Genomic DNA, 21046 nt, shown 5'->3' with positions numbered 1-21046 from the left:
TTCTTCACATGTTTGATACGAAAACTGACTAAGCTGCGTTTGGTCACAATCAATAAGTTATAAAAGCAAATGTGTTTTATTTGGTGCTCAATGTGACATACAGAAACAGTGAGTAGTAGTGAAAAAGGAGGAACATCCGAAGGACAAATATCTGGTGGTTGTGATTGTGGAATTATAGACGTTAGGGTTCAGTGTTTGAAAGGTGGGGGGGGGGATGGGAGAGGCTGTTAGTTAACCATTGACCCCTGCTTCATGGGAACATATCAAACCACTACCCATTTTGGGCCAAAGTCACACTATTGCAGACTCATCTAAACAATATAGAGATTTATTTTAATCATGTTTGAAGAGGTTTGGCTAATGAATCATGTGGCAAAACCTTTTTTCTTTTTCTAATGGGTACTCAAACACAAACACATTTTATATACATTTTCTTTACGATTTGGGTGAAAACACTTCTTGTACAGCAACATTTAATCTAAATGTTTCGTTAGATAAAGGACACTTTCTTTTAGTGTGTGTGTGTGTGTGTGTGTGTGTGTGTGTGTGTGTGTGTGTGTGTGTGTGTGTGTGTGTGTGTGTGTGTGTGTGTGGGTGTGTGTGTGTGTGTGTGTGTGTGTGTGTGTGTGTGTGTGTGTGTGTGTGTGTGTGTGTGTGTGTGTGTGTGTGTGTGTGTGTGTGTGTGTGTGTGTGTGTGTGTGTGTGTGTGTGTGTGTGTGTGTGTGTGTGTGTGTGTGTGTGTGTGTGTGTGTGTGTGTGTGTGTGTGTGTGTGTGTGTGTGTGTGTGTGTGTGTGTGTGTGTGTGTGTCCATCTAAAACAGTTGGCAGTAAAGTGGTTTTCATTTGGAACAGTACTGTAATTTAATGCCCTTAGTTGATTAATCCATGTCCTAAAAAGCAACATTAATATCATACTATGCGGTATTTCAGACCTACATTTCATATCCAGTGAAAGACAAATATAAGCTCCATGTATATCTTACATTATTCTTCTGTAGCACTGAGGCTAGATTCCTTTAAGCCTCCTGTAACGCATGTACAGATTGAATCCATTGATGCGTGGACAAGCCGTTAAGTTAGCAAACCTAATGAATAAGAAAAAGGGTGAAGTGAAAGGACACTTCATAGGGTGCAGTTCCTGTTGGACACAACTGCTGTAAATCATTTGAATTATTTTATTGACCATGCCATATATACAACTGATAAGCAACAACAAAAAGGGAAACACCTGATACCCCACCCCTAGAAAAACCCTCCATATATCTCACACACTCATTTCCTTACTGACCATTTAAGGAAGAAGGTACGTATGGGCGTTGACAAGGGCTAACCGGATGAGCTACGAGGCCTGAGAAAGCAAAAATAATAAAACAAATTAAGAAGGAAGAGGAAACAAGCTGGTGAAAAGAGGATATCTTATTAAATATCTCTCCAGAACCGCAGTAACAGGATTACAACCACCATGGTGACACTGGATTTCAGGACACTGACAGTGCCTGTGGGCATCGTGCGGATACTGGAGCTGATCCTCACCTGTATCTCCTTCAGCCTGGTGGCTTCAGTGGGAAACAGCGCCGAGTCCTTCTGGACGTGGTGCATGTTCACCTGGTGCTTGTGCTTCTGCGTCACCTTTCTCATACTCTTCCTGGAGTTCTTCAGCCTCAGCTCTAATCAATCAATCAATCAATCAATGTTTATTTATATAGCCCAATATCACAAATGTTACATTTGTCTCAGTGGTCTTCACAGTGTGTACAGAATATCAGTATGACAATACGACACCCTCTGTCCTTAGACCCTCACATCGTACAAGGAAAAACTTCCAAAGAAAACCCAGTTTAAAGGGAAAAATGGGAGAAACCTCAGGGAGAGCAACAGAGGAGGGATCCCTCTCCCAGGACGGACAGACGTGCAATAGATGCCGTGTGTAAATTGAAAAGATAATACATTTGCAACATAGGTAGTCCAAATGTTTGGAAATGCATGTGTGTATAATAGGAAGATGAATCCACGAGGATATCCATCCAGGACCTATGATCTAAGTTGCCGATCTCCTGGGAGGACTTCACTGCCGCGTTTGCCATGTTGGCAACTCTAATGGTTGGTATCTTCTCATTTGTCTTTGTTTACAAATATTTGTATTATAAACTTGACATGGGTTGTTGTTGAAGCCAGTGACATTAGTGTTCTTGGGAATATTAAAGTCTACAGGTTGAAAAGAAGATGCATTTTAACCTAAATTAATGAGCTAACCTTTTAAATAAATACAGTATGTGAGCCAAGATGAAAATGTAAACATAAGGGTACAGAGGGAGAACAAATCCACCTTATCACACAATTAATTGATGTACTTTTTAAGACAAATTTCCTGAAATTGTTTCACTTTGTTTTTAACCCCTACAATTCAATGAAAAGAGATTTACAGAAGTTGAGTTTTATTAACATAAAAAAGTATATTTTAATATAGCCACAACTCCCCAAACCAGATTATAATAATCACATTTGACTAACTTTAACATTAGGCTGTTGTAAAAATGTATTTTTATTATTTACTGGTGCTAATATACTTTTTACTGTTGCTAATATAATTAAAAAAAAAGGGGGTTATCAATAAGTGATAAAGAGATAAGATTTATTTTATTGATCCCAATTTGTGTTTTTTTTTCATCACAGCAGCAAGTTAAAGGTCCCATGTCATGGCCATTTCCACTGATCATAATTCCATTGTTGAGGTCCACTAGAATAGATTTACACTGTGCAATTTTACAAACTCACATTGGTTTCGCATACAGCATCTCTGTAAAGTATTCACTCTCTCCACTAAACGGCTCGTTGCAGCTCTTGCCCCCCCCTCCCTGTGAGCCCAGTGTGCTCCGATTGGTCGGGGCCAGTCGGGACGTTGTGAATTGCGCTGAGCTCCGTGGAGGTGTGATTTCCTTGTTTAGCGATACACAGCCAAACACAGCCAAACTCACCCTGAGCACACACAAAGTCACAGCCGAAGTAAAAACAATAAGTGTGGCTTGATATTGAGTAAGAAAAAGGTTGATAAACGCTGTGAGAATGGGTCTGCAGAGAGAATTTTGCCGCAATCCCAACTGTCTGTTATCAGCCTGCAGCCAGGGAGGAGAGATCAGCAGAGCTGCATGCACTGAGTGTGTGTGTGAGGAAGTCCGTGGATTGGTCAATTTGGACCAATCAGCAGGGGCTTAACGTAACGGCTCCGCGGACGTAACGTAACGGCTCCACGGATTGGTCCATTTTGTTCCGGGTACGACATGACATCAGATGTCCCCGGAAGAATCAAATGGATGATGACGTTTCACCAACGAGGCGTTTTGGGGAGGTATTTTCTGTGTTAGAGTTGTACTCGCTACAGGGTGTACTTTGAGGGTTTTGACTCTGCACACCATTTACATGCATAAAAACCTTCATAACACAAGGGGACGGGTAATAACCGGAAAAGCATGACATGTGACCTTTAAAACAAACAAAAAAAAAGAAATAAACAAACATAAAAAGAACAGAAACACAGAACTGAAAAGTAAAATATATACACGTTGACAGTAAAAAATATGTAGACTATCAAATGAACACAATGAAGGTCAAATTACAGCTAACAAAATGTAAGAGTAGGATATCAATTTTGGAGAAACCAGCTAGAGTGCGCAGGAATTTGAAAATACACAGCCGGAAAAAATCTGCCACTTCCTTACAGAGCCCCTCCTCCAACACACACAAACGCGCACATGACCAATGAGGGCACGAGATAAGTTTGTGCACAAATGGAAGGCTGACAGGCAGGTAGGCCATCCAGTTACTTTAGCTGGGCCGGCTAAAATGATTGGTCGTGCTTTTTACAGCACTACGGCTTCCTATAGATGACATTTTGTTATGGATTTTTTGTCAATGCACTTAAGATATTCATTGCTATCGGGATGGTAAGAGCATTCCATGGAATATAACAAAAAGTGTATCTCGAGCCGGTTTCTCAAACTTACCTACCCCACCTTTAAGTGTACAATTGTTCTTATAAGTAAAACAGACTGACAGTAAGGTTAGACTTAATCGTTTCTCATTCTGATAATTACCTTTTCCTCACACAGGTGCTAGCAGCGTCCATCATCTATCCCAGGTTCTACACTTGCTCCAGCTGCAGCAGACAGATCGGTGCCACAGTCACTTCCTGTCTGGTGTTTATCCTGTACGCCGTTGAAGTGGGGCTGACCTGAGCTAAACCCGGTGAGCTGAGTGGGTTCCTGTCCACAGTCCCGGGCCTCCTCAAGGTTCTGGAGGCCTTCGTGGCCTGCATCATCTTCATCTGCTTGGACCACCACCAGTACTCTAGTTATCCAGGGCTCCAGTGGTGTGTCGCTGTCTACTCCATTTGCTTCATCTTTGCCCTCCTCGTCATCATCTTTACCGTCTGCCGCCTTCTGTCTCTCTTCCCCGCACCATTTGACAAAGTCCTGACAGCATGCAACGTGTTGGCGGTGTTGATATACCTCACAGCTGTGGTCATCTGGCCGTTGTATAGCTTCCGGAACAATCCCAGGCCGAGCACTTGCAAGGCAGGTGTTCTATGTCAGTGGGATAATTTAGTGGCTATCTCCTTCATGACCGCTTTTAACCTTGGTGCTTACATTGCCGATACTATTTATTCTTGTAAGCTGGTGTTTTTTGTTAGCAGAACATAGGGTGCAAAAACGCATCATAGTTCAGGTGTCAAACAGAACTTAGATAAAGCAGCTCTTTGATAACTACTGTTAAAAATGCACTGTATTTTTGTTCATGATAAACCTGACACTCTTTGTGGTAGTTTTCATTTGCTTACTTCTATTTATTGATGATACATTCTCTGAGGACATGGAATTACAGTCCTGTGTCTAGTTTTTAACATTAAGAAGATGCTATCTCAATATATTGTTATACCCTTTTACTTGCATTATTCTCAATTGACTCTTATTAATTCCGTTATTTTTGATACAGCATTGATATGACAATGATAGTCTCAGCTCATGGAGTGTATATTGTTGTAAATTCCAGTGTTTGAAATAGGAATAAAAATGTGATTTTTGTCATCAACACAAGTGTCGCTATTTCTTAACTGTTTCAGCACCTCGGTAACAAATTAAAAACATTCCTGGATTTGGACTTGTAAATGAGTAATATGTTTAATGACTTGATAAACTGTGTAATGTTTGAACTGGTGCAGTTGGCCCGCTCCTATCCTTTTCTAAGGATGTTTGCAAAGGTGTGACAAAGTGTGTACCTTCCACAACTCCACTCACACTTTGCTGCTTTTCGTAGAAACAAACTGTTCTCTATCATGATATGTGGTTACTCCGTGTTGCCACATTTAATGATGAAATGTCAAAATAAAAAAAGTAGTGATGGCCAATGTGTCAACAACACAAGTGTAACTATTTCTTAACTGTTTCAGCACCTCAGCAAAAATTTCAAAACATTCCTGGATTTGGACTTGTAAATGAGTAATATGTTTAATGACTTGATAAACTGTGTAATGTTTGAACCGGCGCAGTTGGCCCTCTCCTATCCTTTTCTAAGGATGTTTGCAAAGGTGTGCCAAAGTGTGTATCCTTCCACAACTCCACTCACACTTTGCTGCTTTTCGTAGAAACAAACTTTTCTCTATCATGATATGTAGTTACTCCTCTGTGTTGCCACAGTTAATGATGAAACGTCAAAATAAAAAAAGTAGTGACGGTAAATGTGTTTTTTAACAAAGGAAAGTGATAGGTCAGGATTAAAGTCTGGTTTGCTTATCGTAATAATATCTTTTGAGGTTAGATACACAATCTTACTCCAGTCCAAGCATTGCTGCCCTCTATAGTAAAAATGGAGAATCACGAGTAGAAGTAATAATTATCTTGTAAACACAAATCAAGAGAAGGAGAGAGAGAGTAAAATCAAACATCAATTTAAAAAAGGGCTTTCTCTATAAGTTATAGGTTATCGACCACATTACACAATGTTATTTTGGACCCAAACCATAATGCAAACTTACCCTTAAGGTACCAAAGGCACCAAAATACAACATATCTATTTTGTAATGAGTGCTTTTGTTGTCATATACGAGGAGATTTTTTTATAATTTGTTTTGCTTCTTGGCTTAATGTATAGAAAGTGAGTTTAAGTTTTAACAGTATATTTTGCTTTTGGTAGAGGGCAATGTAAACACTGATGTAATGACTAACATCGAGTAAATACACTAAACAATCTATTGTTATTTTTCTCTTTTTTATGTGGAATAGAATAATATAAAGTTTCTTCACGTTATTTTAATGTAGTTAAAGTCAACTCTAATAAATGGGGCTAAAGACGTGAACTGTTATATATGCTAAAGCATTAAAGGGTCTCTTGAGTTTTCTTACACTACGAGGATCTTTTATCTGATCTGATCCACGTAATTGTTGATTTTCAGATTATTCTACACCAACCATTCAAAATGTCCTGTTGTTTTGCTCTAACTAGTATACCATGGAGTGTTTTTATGCTGTTAACTGAAAAAGTGTATACACTTCAATTAAAAAACTATATATTTGATTTAAAAAACATTATTAAACTACCCAGGGACAAATATGAGATCTATCTTTGGATCCAAAGTGTGATTTTCCGTAGGACTTGACCTTACACCCCATCATTGTGTTGGAGATTAGTTTCTGAACAAGGCTTGCACTGAGGACCAGAGTGCAATGTGTTTGGCATGAGATGGATATGATAACAGACAACCTGTGTCCAATCCGTGAAGTCAAACACGAGCCATAAACTGTGCAGATAAGCCTGGGATGCTCTGTTTGAGTATACACCCACCACACTTTGAGTTTCAGTTTAAAAGAACACACCTGCTCAGGAGCTCTTGGCTACATGGATTTCTTTGACCGGAGCTGGTTTGAAAAACAAGGCCTTGCTGAATGACGGGTGCACTGAGAAGAATCATCTGACATTGGAAACATTTTTTTTGTTGGGGTCAAACAGATTCATCCTGTGCAGCCATGATTGGTGTGGACTTGCGGGCGCTCACTCAGCCAGTGGGCATCATGCGAATAATGGCGGCCATCCTCACCTGTATGTGTTTTAGCCTGGTGGCAACAGTGGGATACGTACAGTCCCCCTACTGGGCGTGGTGCATGTTCACCTGGTGTTTCTGCTTCTTCTTCACTCTTCTCATTCTCATCCTGGAGTTCACAACAGTCAACGCCAAATTACCTTTTGCCTGGGAGGATTTCACCACTGGCTTTGCCATGCTGTTGACCCTCATGTGTCTTTCCGTCTCCATCATATACCCCACATTTTTCACTTGCAAGACCTGCTACCGACAGATCGGAGCCTCTGTTGTGTCCTGGGTTTGTTTCGGGGTGTACGCAGGCGAGGTGGTTTTAACTCGCCTTCGTCCAAGCGGGCAGAACATCGGGTTCCTCTCCACGTTGCCCGGCATCATGAAGATGCTGGAGACATTCCTCGCCTGTCTTATCTTCATGTCCCTGGAGACAGGACAGTATTCAAGCTTCCCAGGACTGCAGTGGTGCGTGGCCGCGTACTCCTTGTGCTTCATCTTCGCCCTCCTCATAATCCTGCTCACCACTGCACAGCTGACCTCTTTTGTTCCGTTCTTTGACAAAGTTGTGATTGTCTATAACATTTTGGCAGCGGTGATGTATACAACAGCAATGGTGATCTGGCCACTGTACAGTTTCCGCAACAATAAGAGACCCATTACCTGTGCCTCCCTCTGTCCCTGGGATAAACTGGTGGTGGTGACCTTCATGACGATATTCAACGTCATTGTTTACACCCTGGACACGGTTTACTCCATACGCCTTGTGTTCTTTGTAAGCAATGAGTGAAGCAGCTGCCTCTCAACGTGAACTGAAAACAATCCAGGAATTTATAGATGTACTGTTCTTTTACACACAATGCTGAATGCAATACATATATTCTGCTAAAGATGAATGATTAAATTAACAGCATGTTTGGTGCCCTGTATATTATGTGGAGTTAGTTAATGATTACAACTATTATATCACTGTTGTAAAAATAAAAATTAGCCTAGTAGAACTTTGGATCCTGATGTAAATCAAATAGTGCAGGTCATCATTTTGAGCTCCTACTTTAGTTTTTATAACACTGAGTCACAGTCAAATAAGGCCACATGTCAATCTATGCCTACACTTAAATAGTTGTGATATCATCATTCGTGGGTGGCCTGCTGATTAAAGGCATAGCGGTTGGTTAAAAATACTTGCAGAGTAGCACCCTCATGATCATCTAATCTAATTAGCAATTAAAATGTACTATTCCTTTATTCGTAAAATGATGTTCTGGTAAAGTAAATGCCTACAGATAACAATGAGTTTAACATGATGCATGGACAGTGACAAGCAGTGCGTCCATTGAAAGATGCAACGGGAAGAGAAGAGGAAGAGAAACAGGTAGAGGCGAGACAGCGAGAGATTTCCAAGTTGAAGCGATGTGTGGGAAAAGTGGAAGAGAAAACCCTTTAATTAACAGCTAACTGCTGCAGGAGTTGTTGTTTTTTTTCAAGGTGTTATCTTTCTTTTTTTCTTATTTAGCTTCTTTTCTTGCTCAAAGTTGTGGTGGGTAGGAACGGAAAGCTACAAAAAGTATGACGTCAATTCATTATTTTCCTTTTTTAACCAATAGGAAGTGTAAAAAGACATCAACCAAATCTCACTTGTAATCCTGCAGCCTTTGTGCTACCTGGCACACCAATCCGTGTGAGTGATCTGGAGTCAAAAGGAGCAACCGGAGCGTGGAAATTTAGCTTTTCTTCTCATGTCTGTCTGTCAGAAAGACAGAGCTTTTTTAAGTCAATTGTCTGTTTCAGTCAGACACAGAGGCATGCACAATCTGCTTTCATTTAGATTGCACAAGAAACTGAGACAGAAAGGCATTAAACAGAGTGTTTTCTTCTACATAAAACTGAATAAATATGGTGGCAATTTAAACTGGGCTGCAGCTACAGATCAGTTGTAAGAATGACATTTGTTCATGAAATCTAAGCTTGTACTTTAGAAAGGATATCCTAGACGCAGCAGTGGGAACGTGTTTCTGTGCTGTATGTTCATTAAATCAATGACATTCGTCCAACCTGCTCTAACTCTGTTATCTGAGGGGAGTGTGTCAAACACTATTAATTAAGTGCCGTTTAAACTAAATAAATGATTGCAATTAATGGCAGTGGCAAAACTTATCTTGAAACTCATTTACTTTGATTCTCCCCAAGAAGGAATTTCAGGGAACGCAGCTGTAAGGACATGTTTAATTGTCAGTGTACAGTATTTTTAAGCAACAATAATCGTTGACCCTTAATGTGTTTATATGTTTTAAAATAAATCAAGTTTAATGGATTTAAATGTTTTACCTCTAACTTGTCCTTAATTCACACAGTTTATTACATTACGTTTATATTGTTTAATATTAGGGAAAAAACAATGCCTGTCAAAGGTGTTTCAATACCCTCTATCATCTCTGGTTTATGATGATATTTGCTTATTAAGATATAAAAAATTTAAAAAAGCTATTTCTTTTAGACAATTTTATATCAATGTTCTTATTCTAGGGAATTTACATTGACGTTTTAATGTAAAGAATAAACCTCAATAAATGTATCGACATTTAGTCATCAGCAATAAACACATTTCTTAACTTCAGGTCAATTATTTCCCAATAACCTCATTCTCATTTTAAAAAGGGATCTTTTTTTATTTTATCCAAAATAATGTGGATACCTTTTGGACCAATCAGTGACAAGATGCAACATGTAGCTGCTTTTAGTTTGTATGCTCCCCACAAATGGAACAAACTTCCAGAAAACCTGAGGTCTTCACCAACGCTGAGTTCTTTTAAGACACTAGCCAGGCTAAAAACACTACTTTTTAGAGCTGCTTACCCAGACGCCTTTTAACTTGCTTTAGCACCTACCGTATTTAAAATGTCGTTTTTAAACTATTTTGTATCTCATTAATGCATTGTTTTTATGAATCTGTTATTCCATTATGTTTATTCATTGTGTTCCTCTCTCTTGTCTTACTATTATGTGTTAATGATCATGTAAAGTACTTTGAATTGCGTCTGCGTCTGAAAGGGTGCTATATAAATAAACGTACCTTACCTTACCTTGTAGCGCAATAATTAGGGATTTGCCTTCAAATTATAACACCACATCAGCCTATTTGTTTTTGTTTATTTGTCCTCCGTAAATTGATGGGAGAGCTGTTATAAGCCTGTGGCTTCATGACCTTTTCTGACACCTCTAATTTGTTCACACATTTTCAGAGAACCGTGCCAAAATGTTTCATGAATGCTCCAATCAAATTCTTTAAGAGTTGGCTGTGTCTGAGATAGTGTAAAATAGCTGGAAATGAGCATTAGCATGCACATCCATGATTACAAGAACATTGGGTTAGGTCTTTACAGTTTTCTAAAGAGCTATTTATTAAGCTAAATACAGTCTTTAAACAGGAGCTTTTTATTTTTCTCAACTGTATGTTATTATATATAAAGTAGGTGTATTTTGGCAATCCAGTTTATTGTATTTTTTTAAACATCCTTGTCCTGCTGCAGGCTGTGATCCACTCAGGTGAGCTCACTAGATACATCCTTCCCTTTTAACCAGTTTAGCCCTAAGCCTGTTTTTCAGGTCTCAGGCTCGAAAATGACATTCCCAGAACAAATGACCATATCTTCCCTTCTGAAAGGGTTAAAGTAATGATAAACCTGTGAGTTGGATGTAGAAAAGTCAGAATCAATATAGATGTTTTTTATTTTAAAGAAAATTCAGATTGAACATGGTAAAAAACTGTAAATTATAGTGTCCGTCCAAAAAATATGTTGTACTTATAGTGAAAACCAGTGGTGTAGTGGCCGTTGGACGCGGGGGTACGCCGTACCCCCACTTATTTGAAGCATGATTTTTTTTTAACAGTCTAACAAATATAAAATCATTGCCAGTGTTATCAGTTGCAAGTGTGTATTTGTTGTAATGATGACGAAAACATAATAGGCAGATTTCACAGTAATTATAATAAAAACGTAGCTCAAGCATTTATGCAACTTGATTTGAAGCGTGCGTGCGTGCGTGCGTGCGTGTGTGTGTGTGTGTGTGTGTGTTTTTTAACAACAGAAGCCTCAGATTGATTATATTAATGAGAAATAGGAAGGGTGTATTTCAAGCTTGTTATGTAAATAAGTCATTGGGCTTTTTTCTAAGCCCAATGACTAAGATACTAAGATATGTTAGAAAATGTTTTCAACTTTAATTGACTGAATTTATTTGAAAAGTGGTCTTATTATATTATCACATGAATAGTACTGTGTAATATATGTTTACATTTATATTTAAGACATACAATAGAAGACAAGCACAAGTTTCATTTGTGGGCGATATTCCATTATACTTTTTTAATTTGCTGAGGGCTGATTCAAAATGGTCCACGGGCCGCATTTGGCCCCCGGGCTTTAGAGCCATAACGCCTTCTGAAAGATCTGAGGAGAGTCAGTATTTTTTTATCCAGCTCAGAAAATGTTATGTTCACCATTGAAGGACAAGTGTTCTCAAACATTCCCACACCAAACGCCAGGAGTTGTTATTTCGAGCTTCCGCTTTGTGCAAATCCTCCCTTTCTTCAGACAGAGGGTTAAATGCAGGCTGACGCTGTCACTTCCATGAAAGCTTAATGTCGCCTGAATGCTTAATGATATGTCTTCTTTCGAAAATCCTGGAAAGTTATAATTATGATTGTCAAATGGGGTTTCCTTTAATAATAAAATATAGCCTTTCTGTCTTTCCTAATGAACAACTCTGGTTTTCCTTCAGGGGAAATGATAAAGGGTCGTGTTAACAGGAAGATAACGTGCTGCAATTAATTATGTCACGATTCTTGTGTTGTGTCACGTTTTTAGTTTTGTGTGTCTGGTAGTGGGTGTTTTTCCGTTCTCCTTGTCATGTTTTCCTCCCTGTGTATTGTCTGGTCTTTTTCCCTGTGTTTTCCTGTCTGTCGTTAGTTTCCCTGGTGTGTCTAATTTCCTGATTGTTTTCACCTGTCACCCCTTGTGTGTCTCCCGCCCTCATCAGCGTCAGCCCCGCCCCTGATTGTCCCCACCTGTGTCTTAAATTCCCATGTTTCCCATGTGTTCTTTGTCAGCTCATCTTGTTTCTTGTCATGGTCAGGTCTATGCTCCTTCTCTTTTGCCTTGGTCAGGTCTATGCTCTTTTGTACTCGTGAAAAGTTTTGTTCTTATTTTTTTTGTCATCTCAACCTGAGATTCAATAGTGACTTTGTTTTGTTCATCTTGCCTGTTTTTTGGAAAATAAAGTATCTTACCAATACTTTACCTCTGTCTCCCGGGTCGTGCAATTGGGTCCTACCTCCTAAGTGCCTGAGTTCTTAACAAATTAGCATAATGCAAAAAGACACACTGAGGACTTTTATTATCAAAGACTGAGTATGATGTCTGGGTGACGCTCATTTTTTTTTTTAAATCTTCAGATTAGGAGAAACATTTCCTGGAAACTCAGATTGTTTTAAAATGTTTTTTTATCTTATTTTATTGATACAATCAGAGGAAACACACAGCAGTTTGCTTTGCTCTCACAGTTAAGCACAAGTTATTAACCTAACTAGCTAATCATAAGTCTGCAGTTAATTAAATGAACAATCTTTACATGCAAAATAATTCCCCAAGCTCATGCGCATCACAACTATGAATTCAAATGTTCTCAAAGTAATTAATCCCATAGCGAAACAACAGAGATGTCATTTGCTTTCATACTTTTTACTGGTATTCCTTTAAGTACGGATATATTGTGTAAAATGTAATTTAATGATGATACAAACAGACTACAGGGAGATTTTAAAAAAAACTCAAAAGCTTAAAAAAACTCTCATTGATACTGTGTGTGGGTTTTCTAGAAGAGTACCGATTGATTTTTTATATTTTTAAAACCTTTTCATCTTCTGACATGAACACACAGCGCCAGCCACAGCGTCGCCACTCTGGACCTCCTCTCATTAATTCACTTCAACTTTCTTTGTCCTCCACTCAACCCTTTCCTGCACACCAAAACACACACACACATGTTTTGCCTCATCGTGGTGATCAGAGGTGGAGCTCAGTAAGGAGTTGGGATGATAAAGTAACTTTAGAAATGTAGTCCGTTACAATAACTTATTACCTGTAAAAAGGGTTAGGTTTGTTTTGAGGAAATTAGTGTAAGGAAATTAGATCACTGCAGCAAATGTTATAAGAATGTAAACAGTCTATTGACTCAAAGGCCATTCAAGGACAATTTAGGGTACTTCTGTAGAAACATACAATGAGCTGCTGTTCTTGTCATTTTATAAAAGAGAAAAACATTTTTGCCAGATTGACTACACTGTGGGGTACTATTAAATTGCCTTAAGTCTTAAAAGTTTAATACCGAATACCTGAGTTTTACATATGTTTACCCATCCATTCATATCAATGAGAGTAGACTAAATCAGGCTTTTTTAGACACCGTTTTGTGATCATCTTGTCTAAAAAAAAAAATCCAGAATCAATAAAACAAACGAGAGTTTTTAAAAAATATATATATTCTGGGAGGTCTTTTGCAAATAGCAACACATTTAGGCTCGAGCTGCTCCTCATGCTGAGATGAGGAGTGCAGGGATACAGAGGTTAAGCTCACTCCTTACACCAGATCGTTTTTTCTCTTTCTCTGGAGACACACTTTGATGTTTACACTTGGTGGAGCTTCAGGTAACAAAACTACACTGAACAAAAATATATAGGGGTAGGGTTAGGGTTAGGGTAATGTTGTGAATCGAGTGGCCTGTGTTCGTCGTCCATTACATACGCCTGCCCATACCATAACCCCACCACCACCATGGGCCACTCGATTCACAACATTACCCTAACCCTAACCCTAACCCTACCCCTACCCCTCACACCAGATACTGCCTGGTTTTCGGACCCCCCCAGACCCCCCCAATAAAGCAAAACTGCACGTTTCAGAGTGGCCTTTTATTGTGGCCAGCCTAAGACACACCTGTGCAATAATCATGTTGTCTAATCAGCATCGTGATATGCCACACCTGTGAGGTGGGATGGATTATCTCGGCAAAGGAGAAGTGCTCACTATCACAGATTTGTTCAGATTTTTGAACAATATTTGAGAGAAATGGTTATTTTGTGTTTATAAAAAATGTTTTAGATCTTTGAGTTCATCTCATGAAAAATGGGAGCAAAAACAAAAGTGTTGCGTTTATATTTTTGTTCAGTGTAGTTGCAAACAAGAAAAGGACACAAAATACATGAATGCAAAAGGCTTAAAGGAACTGGCAAAACAGGCAAAACCTCACTAGTAGCAGATAAGGAAACCAAAATCCAGTGGTCAGACAATAAGGTCCAAAAAACACACACTAGACAACCTGGCAGGAAAACAATGGATCGGTTCCCTATATGAAATGAGTGGGTGATAAAGGGAATAAGGTTAGTGGGGAAACTCAAGGGAGAGGGAAATAAGAAGAGGGAATGAGAGGTCTCTGAGTAATTCAAAAGATCTGTTCTGCTTGATTCCCCCTAACTCCAGTTTGATACGTTTAGGTTTGGTCCGCTTTCTGTAATGCCAACAGCTTTGGTTGACTCTGTAAGAAAAGCAAATCGTTTTACAAGGTAAAATATACACCTGAAAATATGGTGTGCATGGTTCAAAAGGGTTTTTATTGACGTAGTAACCTTGAACAGTACCACTGCACACCACTGTCCCTGCAGGGCAAGCCTCTATACACAGGCTTTGAAAGTGTTTACTTAAACACTCAATCACAAGTCTCATATATCTGCCTGTTTGGTCTGGTTAGGACCAGTCAGACTGGCCCATAAAGAATAAGACATCATCAACTTCCTACTGTCCCCTATGAACCCCAATTGATGCTTCAGACTAATAGCTTACAAAAAAATGCAATGGTGTAGTACACACTGTAAACACGCATGCAAACACACATGCTTGGATTTGCACTTACACACTTTTTTTCCCTACAGAGGCATTTTATACTGGCAACTTTATCTTGTGTTTGGTGCGTGCGTGTGTGTGTGTGTGTGTGTGTGTGTGTGTGTGTGTGTGTGTGTGTGTGTGTGTGTGTGTGTGTGTGTGTGTGTGTGTGTGTGTGTGTGTGTGTGTGTGTGTGTGTGTGTGTGTGTGTGTGTGTGTGTGTGTGTGTGTGTGTGTGTGTGTGTGTGTGTGTGTGTGTGTGTGTGTGTGTGTGTGTGTGTGTCTAAAACAGTTGGCAGTAAAGTGGTTTTCATTTGGAACAGTACTGTAATTTAATGCCCTTAGTTGATTAATCCATGTCCTAAAAAGAAACATTAATATCATACTATGCGGTATTTCAGACCTACATTTCATATCCAGTGAAAGACAAATATAAGCTCTGTGTATATCTTACATTATTCTTCTGTAGCACTGAGGCCAGATTCCTTTAAGCCTCCTGTAACGCATTTACAGATTGAATCCATAGATGTTTGGGCAAGCCGTTAAGTTGGCAAACATAATGAATAAGAAAAAGGGTGAAGTGAAAAGACACTTCATAGGGTGCAGTTCCTGTTGACACAACTGCTGTAAATCATTTGAATTATTGTATTGAGGCATGCAATATGCATACAACTGATAAGCAACAAAAAAAAGGGAAACACCCCTAAAAAAACCTCCATATATCTCACACGCTTATTTAACATTTCCTTACTGACCATTTAAGGAAGAAGGTACGGATGGGCGTTGACAAGGGACCGGCCATTGGTTCTGCATTCATCTTTTCTGTATCCGTCAGGACTAGGCAGGACTAACCGGATGAGCTACGAGGCCTGAGAAAGCAAAAATAATAAAAACAAATTAAGAAGGAAGAGGAAACAAGCTGGTGAAAAGAGGATATCTTATTAAATATCTCTCCAGAACCGCAGTAACAGGATTACAACCACCATGGTGACACTGGATTTCAGGACACTGACAGTGCCTGTGGGCATCGTGCGGATACTGGAGCTGATCCTCACCTGTATCTCCTTCAGCCTGGTGGCTTCAGTGGGAAACAGCGCCGAGTCCTTCTGGACGTGGTGCATGTTCACCTGGTGCTCGTGCTTCTGCGTCACCTTTCTCATACTCTTCCTGGAGTTCTTCAGCCTCAGCTCTAAGTTGCCGATCTCCTGGGAGGACTTCACTGCCGCGTTTGCCATGTTGGCAACTCTAATGGTTGGTATCTTCTCATTTGTCTTTGTTTACAAATATTTGTATTATAAACTTGACATGGGTTGTTGTTGAAGCCAGTGACATTAGTGTTCTTGGGAATATTAAAGTCTACAGGTTGAAAAGAAGATGCATTTTAACCTAAATTAATGAGCTAACCTTTTAAATAAATACAGTATGTGAGCCAAGATGAAAATGTAAACATAAGGGAGAATAAATCCACCTTATCACACAATTAATTGATGTACTTTTTAAGAAAAAATTCCTGAAATTGTTTCATTTGGTTCACTTTGTTTTTAACCCCTACAATTCAATGAAAAGAGATTTAAAGAAGTTGAGTTTTATTAACATAAAAAAGTATATTTTAATATAGCCACAACTCCCCAAACCAGATGATAATAATCACATTTGACTAACTTTAACATTAGGCTGTTGTAAAAATGTATGTTTATTATTTACTGGTGCTAATATACTTTTTACTGTTGCTAATATAAAAAAAGGGGTTATCAATAAGTGATAAGTGAACCCTTTCATCACAGCAGCAAGTTAAAACAAGGCCTTGCACATAATGTGGGAACAAAAAAAAGAAATTAACAAACACAAAAATAACAGAAACACAGAACTGAAAAGTAAAATATATACATGTTGAGAGTGAAAAATCTGTAGACTATCAAATGAACACAATGTAGGTCAAATTACAGCTAACAAAATGTAAGAGTTGGATATCATTTACATTAAGTGTGCAATTGTTCTTATAAGTCAAAAAGACTGACAGTAAGGTTAGAATTAATAATTTCTCATTCACTGAACAAAAATATAAATGCAACACTTTTGTTTTTGCTCCCATTTTTCATGAGATGAACTCAAAGATCTAAAACATTTTCAATATACACAAAATAACCATTTCTCTCAAATATTGTCCACAAATCTGAAAAGATCTGTGATAGTGAGCACTTCTCCTTTGCCGAGATAATCCATCCCACCTCACAGGTGTGGCATATCAAGATGCTGATTAGACAGCATGAATATTGCACAGGTGTGCCTTAGGCTGGCCACAATAAAAGGCCACTCTGAAACGTGCAGTTTTGCTTTATTGGGGGGGTCTGGGGGGGTCCGAAAACCAGTCAGTATCTGGTGTGACCACCATTTGCCTCATGCAGTGCAACACATCTCCTTCGCATAGAGTTGATCAGGTAGTTGATTGTGGCCTGTGGAATGTTGGTCCACTCCTCTTCAATGGCTGTGCGAAGTTGCTGGATATTGGCAGGAACTGGAACATGCTGTCGTATACGCCGATCCAGAGCATCCCAAACATGCTCAATAGGTGACATGTCCGGTGAGTATGCTGGCCATGCAAGAACTGGGATGTTTTCAGCCTCCAGGAATTGTGTACAGATCCTTGCAACATGGGGCCGTGCATTATCATGCTGCAACATGAGGTGATGGTCGTGGATGAATGGCACAACAATGGGCCTCAGGATCTCGTCACGGTATCTCTGTGCATTCACAATGCCATCAATAAAATGCACCTGTGTTCGTCATCCATAACATACGCCTGCCCATACCATAACCCCACCGCGGGCCACTCGATTCACAACATTGACATCAGAAAACCACTCACCCACACGACGCCACACACGCATGCCATCTGCCCTGAACAGTGAAAACCGGGATTCATCTGTGAAGAGAACACCTCTCCAACGTGCCAGACGCCATCGAATGTGAGCATTTGCCCACTTGAGTCCGTTACGATGACAAACCGGAGTCAGGTCGAGACCCCGATGAGGACGACGAGCATGCAGATGAGCTTCCCTGAGACGGTTTCTGACAGTTTGTGCAGAAATTCTTTGGTTATGCAAACCGATTGTTGCAGCAGCTGTCCGAGTGGCTGGTCTCAGACGATCTTGGAGGTGAACATGCTGGATGTGGAGGTCCTGGGCTGGTGTGGTTACACGTGGTCTGCGGTTGTGAGGCCGGTTGGATGTACTGCCAAATTATCTGAAACGCCTTTGGAGACGGCTTATGGTAGAGAAATGAACATTCAATTCACGGGCAACAGCTCTGGTGGATATTCCTGCTGTCAGCATGCCAATTGCACGCTCCCTCAAAACTTGCGACATCTGTGGCATTGTGCTGTGTTATAAAACTGAACATTTTAGAGTGGCCTTTTATTGTGGCCAGCCTAATGCTACGTTCAGACCGGACGCGATGCGAATATTCGCTTTGCTCTAAACGCTCCTATCGCATCGCTCTAGTCGCTCGAGTTTCACCGCGGCTGCCAGCTGTGTTTACTTGCATCATTCAAACAAGACGCGCTGGCTCGGGAGCTACAACTACAACAAAATTAACATATTTTACAGTGATTAAATTGTAATACACGTTTCTAAATGATGCCGACGTAACAACATACTGATACTGGTTAGTAAAAATCATGAATTAATGCTTTGACAAGACGGCAGGCGAAAAACCTTTTAAAATGCTTGTTTTCTGAATGGAGATTGGGTTGACCAGGCTAAGCTAACGTTGTATATGCTCACTCCGACACTCCACACTCATAACAACGGCCTACATACATAAATAAACCAGCGACTGTATTCGCCATGACACAGACAGTCTGTGGTTTGTTCTTGTTTAACTTTTGTACAGTTTCTGAACAGATATGAGGAGCTGTGATCTCTGTGTGCTAACTGCTAACAGCTAATGGCTGATGTTTTCTGGTTGAACGTCAGGAACGGCAGGCTGAGATCCTCACCGCTGATTGGCTTCCGCGAGAACACGTCACGTCAATTTGACGCCCGAGTTGAAAAAATTGAACTCTCGCGTTTGACGCGACCCCCTTCAATTATGAAGGGCCGTGTAGGCCAAAATTCAAACTCACCTCACACACACACTACTGAAAACATCTGGCCTTGCACACACACTACTGAAAATTAAGCCTCACACACACACTACTGAAATCCTCCCACATTCACTACTGAACACCTCACACACACCCTACTGAAAACATCTGGCCTTGCACACATACTACTGAAATCCTCTCGCATTCACTACTGAACACCTCACACACACACTACTGAAAACATCTGGCCTTGCACACACACTACTGAAATCCTCTCACATTCACTACTGAACACCTCACACACACACTACTGAAAATTAAGCCTCACACACACACTACTGAAATCCTCTCATATTCACAACTGAACACCTCACACACACAATACTGAAAATTAACCTCACACACACACACTCCTGAAAAACATTTTACTGAAAGGTTCTCAGTAGGGAATGTGCATGTGTTTCACCTATGTGTGTGTGAGGGGATTCTTGCTGTAACGGAAGTCATTCTAATGTAACGGAAGTCATTCTAATGTAACGGTATCTTTTATCTTTTGGCTCTGCGGTTCAAACAGACCGTCCATGAATGCAGTTTATTCGGTAAGTGAAATTCAAGCACTTTATTTCTTACTTGTCTTTTTATTCAGCTAACAAGCGAGACGAAGCTACATCTGTGCTAACGATGCTATCCGTAGCATACAAGTTAAAACATAATAGAGAAGTGTAAAACATAAAGAAGGATTATACTGTAAAATATAAGGCTTCTCGGTGAGGTTGGTAAAATAAGGTCATGCTTGTACATTAGTTAGTTTGCTAGTTAGGTAACTGTATGCATTGTTATTGTTAATTTAAAATAGCTATGCTCGACGATGCAGACAGCTAGCGTCACATTAGTGTTGAAGAGCAGAGTACTGTATGAGATTAACCTCACTATAAGATCTGTGTATCTGAAAAATATGAATCTCACATTTCCAGTTGGTTCCAGAAATAACATTAATGTAGATATTGCAATATGGTTTGAAAATAGCTGGAAATAAGGTCTGTGGTTGACACACATTTAAGAGACGGGTCACCTTTTTTTTCAGCCGGATAATATCCACATGTCTACCCTACTTTTAGAATTTTCAAATCATAAATTTAGTTGCCAGAAGCAAAATGCTTCGGTCCGCCGATTTAAGATCCATATTCAAACATACAGATTATAAATGGTACAAGTTGAAGCGTTTGTTTGAACAGTTTGCAGGAACTTGCTTTCAAGCAGAACTTGAAAATGTACATGAATAGCTGACGTTAATAATGCTAACTAGCGAGCTAGCTGTGTAGATCTGCTGCACTATTTACTACAGCCGACTTTATAACAGTATTAAGTGAAAACCATTCAAAATATTTTATAGAATAAATCCGTTATCCAAATCCCATAAAAACACAAGACAACCAGCAATTAGACAATACCCTGTGTCGTATTTTTGTCGGATGAATGCAAGCTGATATTGTCACTTTTTAAAAAACCTAAATAAGGGTTGTTCCCTCTTGTTTTCTCTTTGTTAGTATAATACTACAGAAAATGGGCTCCGCGGAAGGTGACACCCTTGCAAACCAAAAAAAGAAATAAAAGTATTTGTATTCCACCCGGTCTGCACGTTTTACGTTGCTTAAAGGTGGGGTAGGTAAGTTTGAGAAACCGGCTCGAGATCACTAGAATTTGAAAATACACAACCGAAGAAAATCTGCCACTTCCTTATAGAGCCCCTCCTCCAACACACACAAACGCGCACATGACCAATGAGGGCACGAGATAAGTTTGTGCCCCGATGGAAGGCTGACAGGCAGGTAGGCCATCCAATCCGTTTAGCCGGATTGGTTGTATTTTTTACAGTACAACTACAGATGAAATCTTTTTATGGATTTTTTGTCAAAGCACTTAAGATATTCATTGCTATCGGGATG

General features: G+C 39.7%; 1 protein-coding gene and 2 pseudogenes across 1 annotated transcript; all 3 read left to right on the top strand.

The window, feature by feature from the left end:
* Nucleotides 1-1427: 1427 nt before the first annotated feature.
* On the top strand, nt 1428-4697 carry LOC117450554 (myeloid-associated differentiation marker homolog; annotated as a pseudogene).
* Nucleotides 4698-7016: 2319 nt separating this feature from the next.
* Nucleotides 7017-7868, top strand: LOC117450788 (myeloid-associated differentiation marker-like). Its single transcript, XM_034088760.1, has one exon. The coding sequence runs from the start codon at nt 7017-7019 to the stop codon at nt 7866-7868; it is 852 nt and encodes a 283-aa protein (XP_033944651.1).
* Nucleotides 7869-15852: 7984 nt separating this feature from the next.
* The window catches only part of LOC117451657 (myeloid-associated differentiation marker-like), a 21289-nt pseudogene continuing 16095 nt past the window's right edge, over nt 15853-21046 (top strand).

The sequence above is a fragment of the Pseudochaenichthys georgianus genome, chromosome 8 (genome assembly GCF_902827115.2).
Source record: "Pseudochaenichthys georgianus chromosome 8, fPseGeo1.2, whole genome shotgun sequence".
Lineage (NCBI taxonomy): Eukaryota > Metazoa > Chordata > Actinopteri > Perciformes > Channichthyidae > Pseudochaenichthys > Pseudochaenichthys georgianus.
The sequence above is the reverse complement of the archived record's forward strand: the minus strand, read 5'-3'. Positions and strand labels throughout refer to the sequence as shown.

Coding starts and splice junctions, on each gene's coding strand:
- LOC117450788 (XM_034088760.1), top strand. CDS start 7,017: ATGATTGGTGTGGACTTGCGGGCGCTCACTCAGCCAGTGGGCATCATG.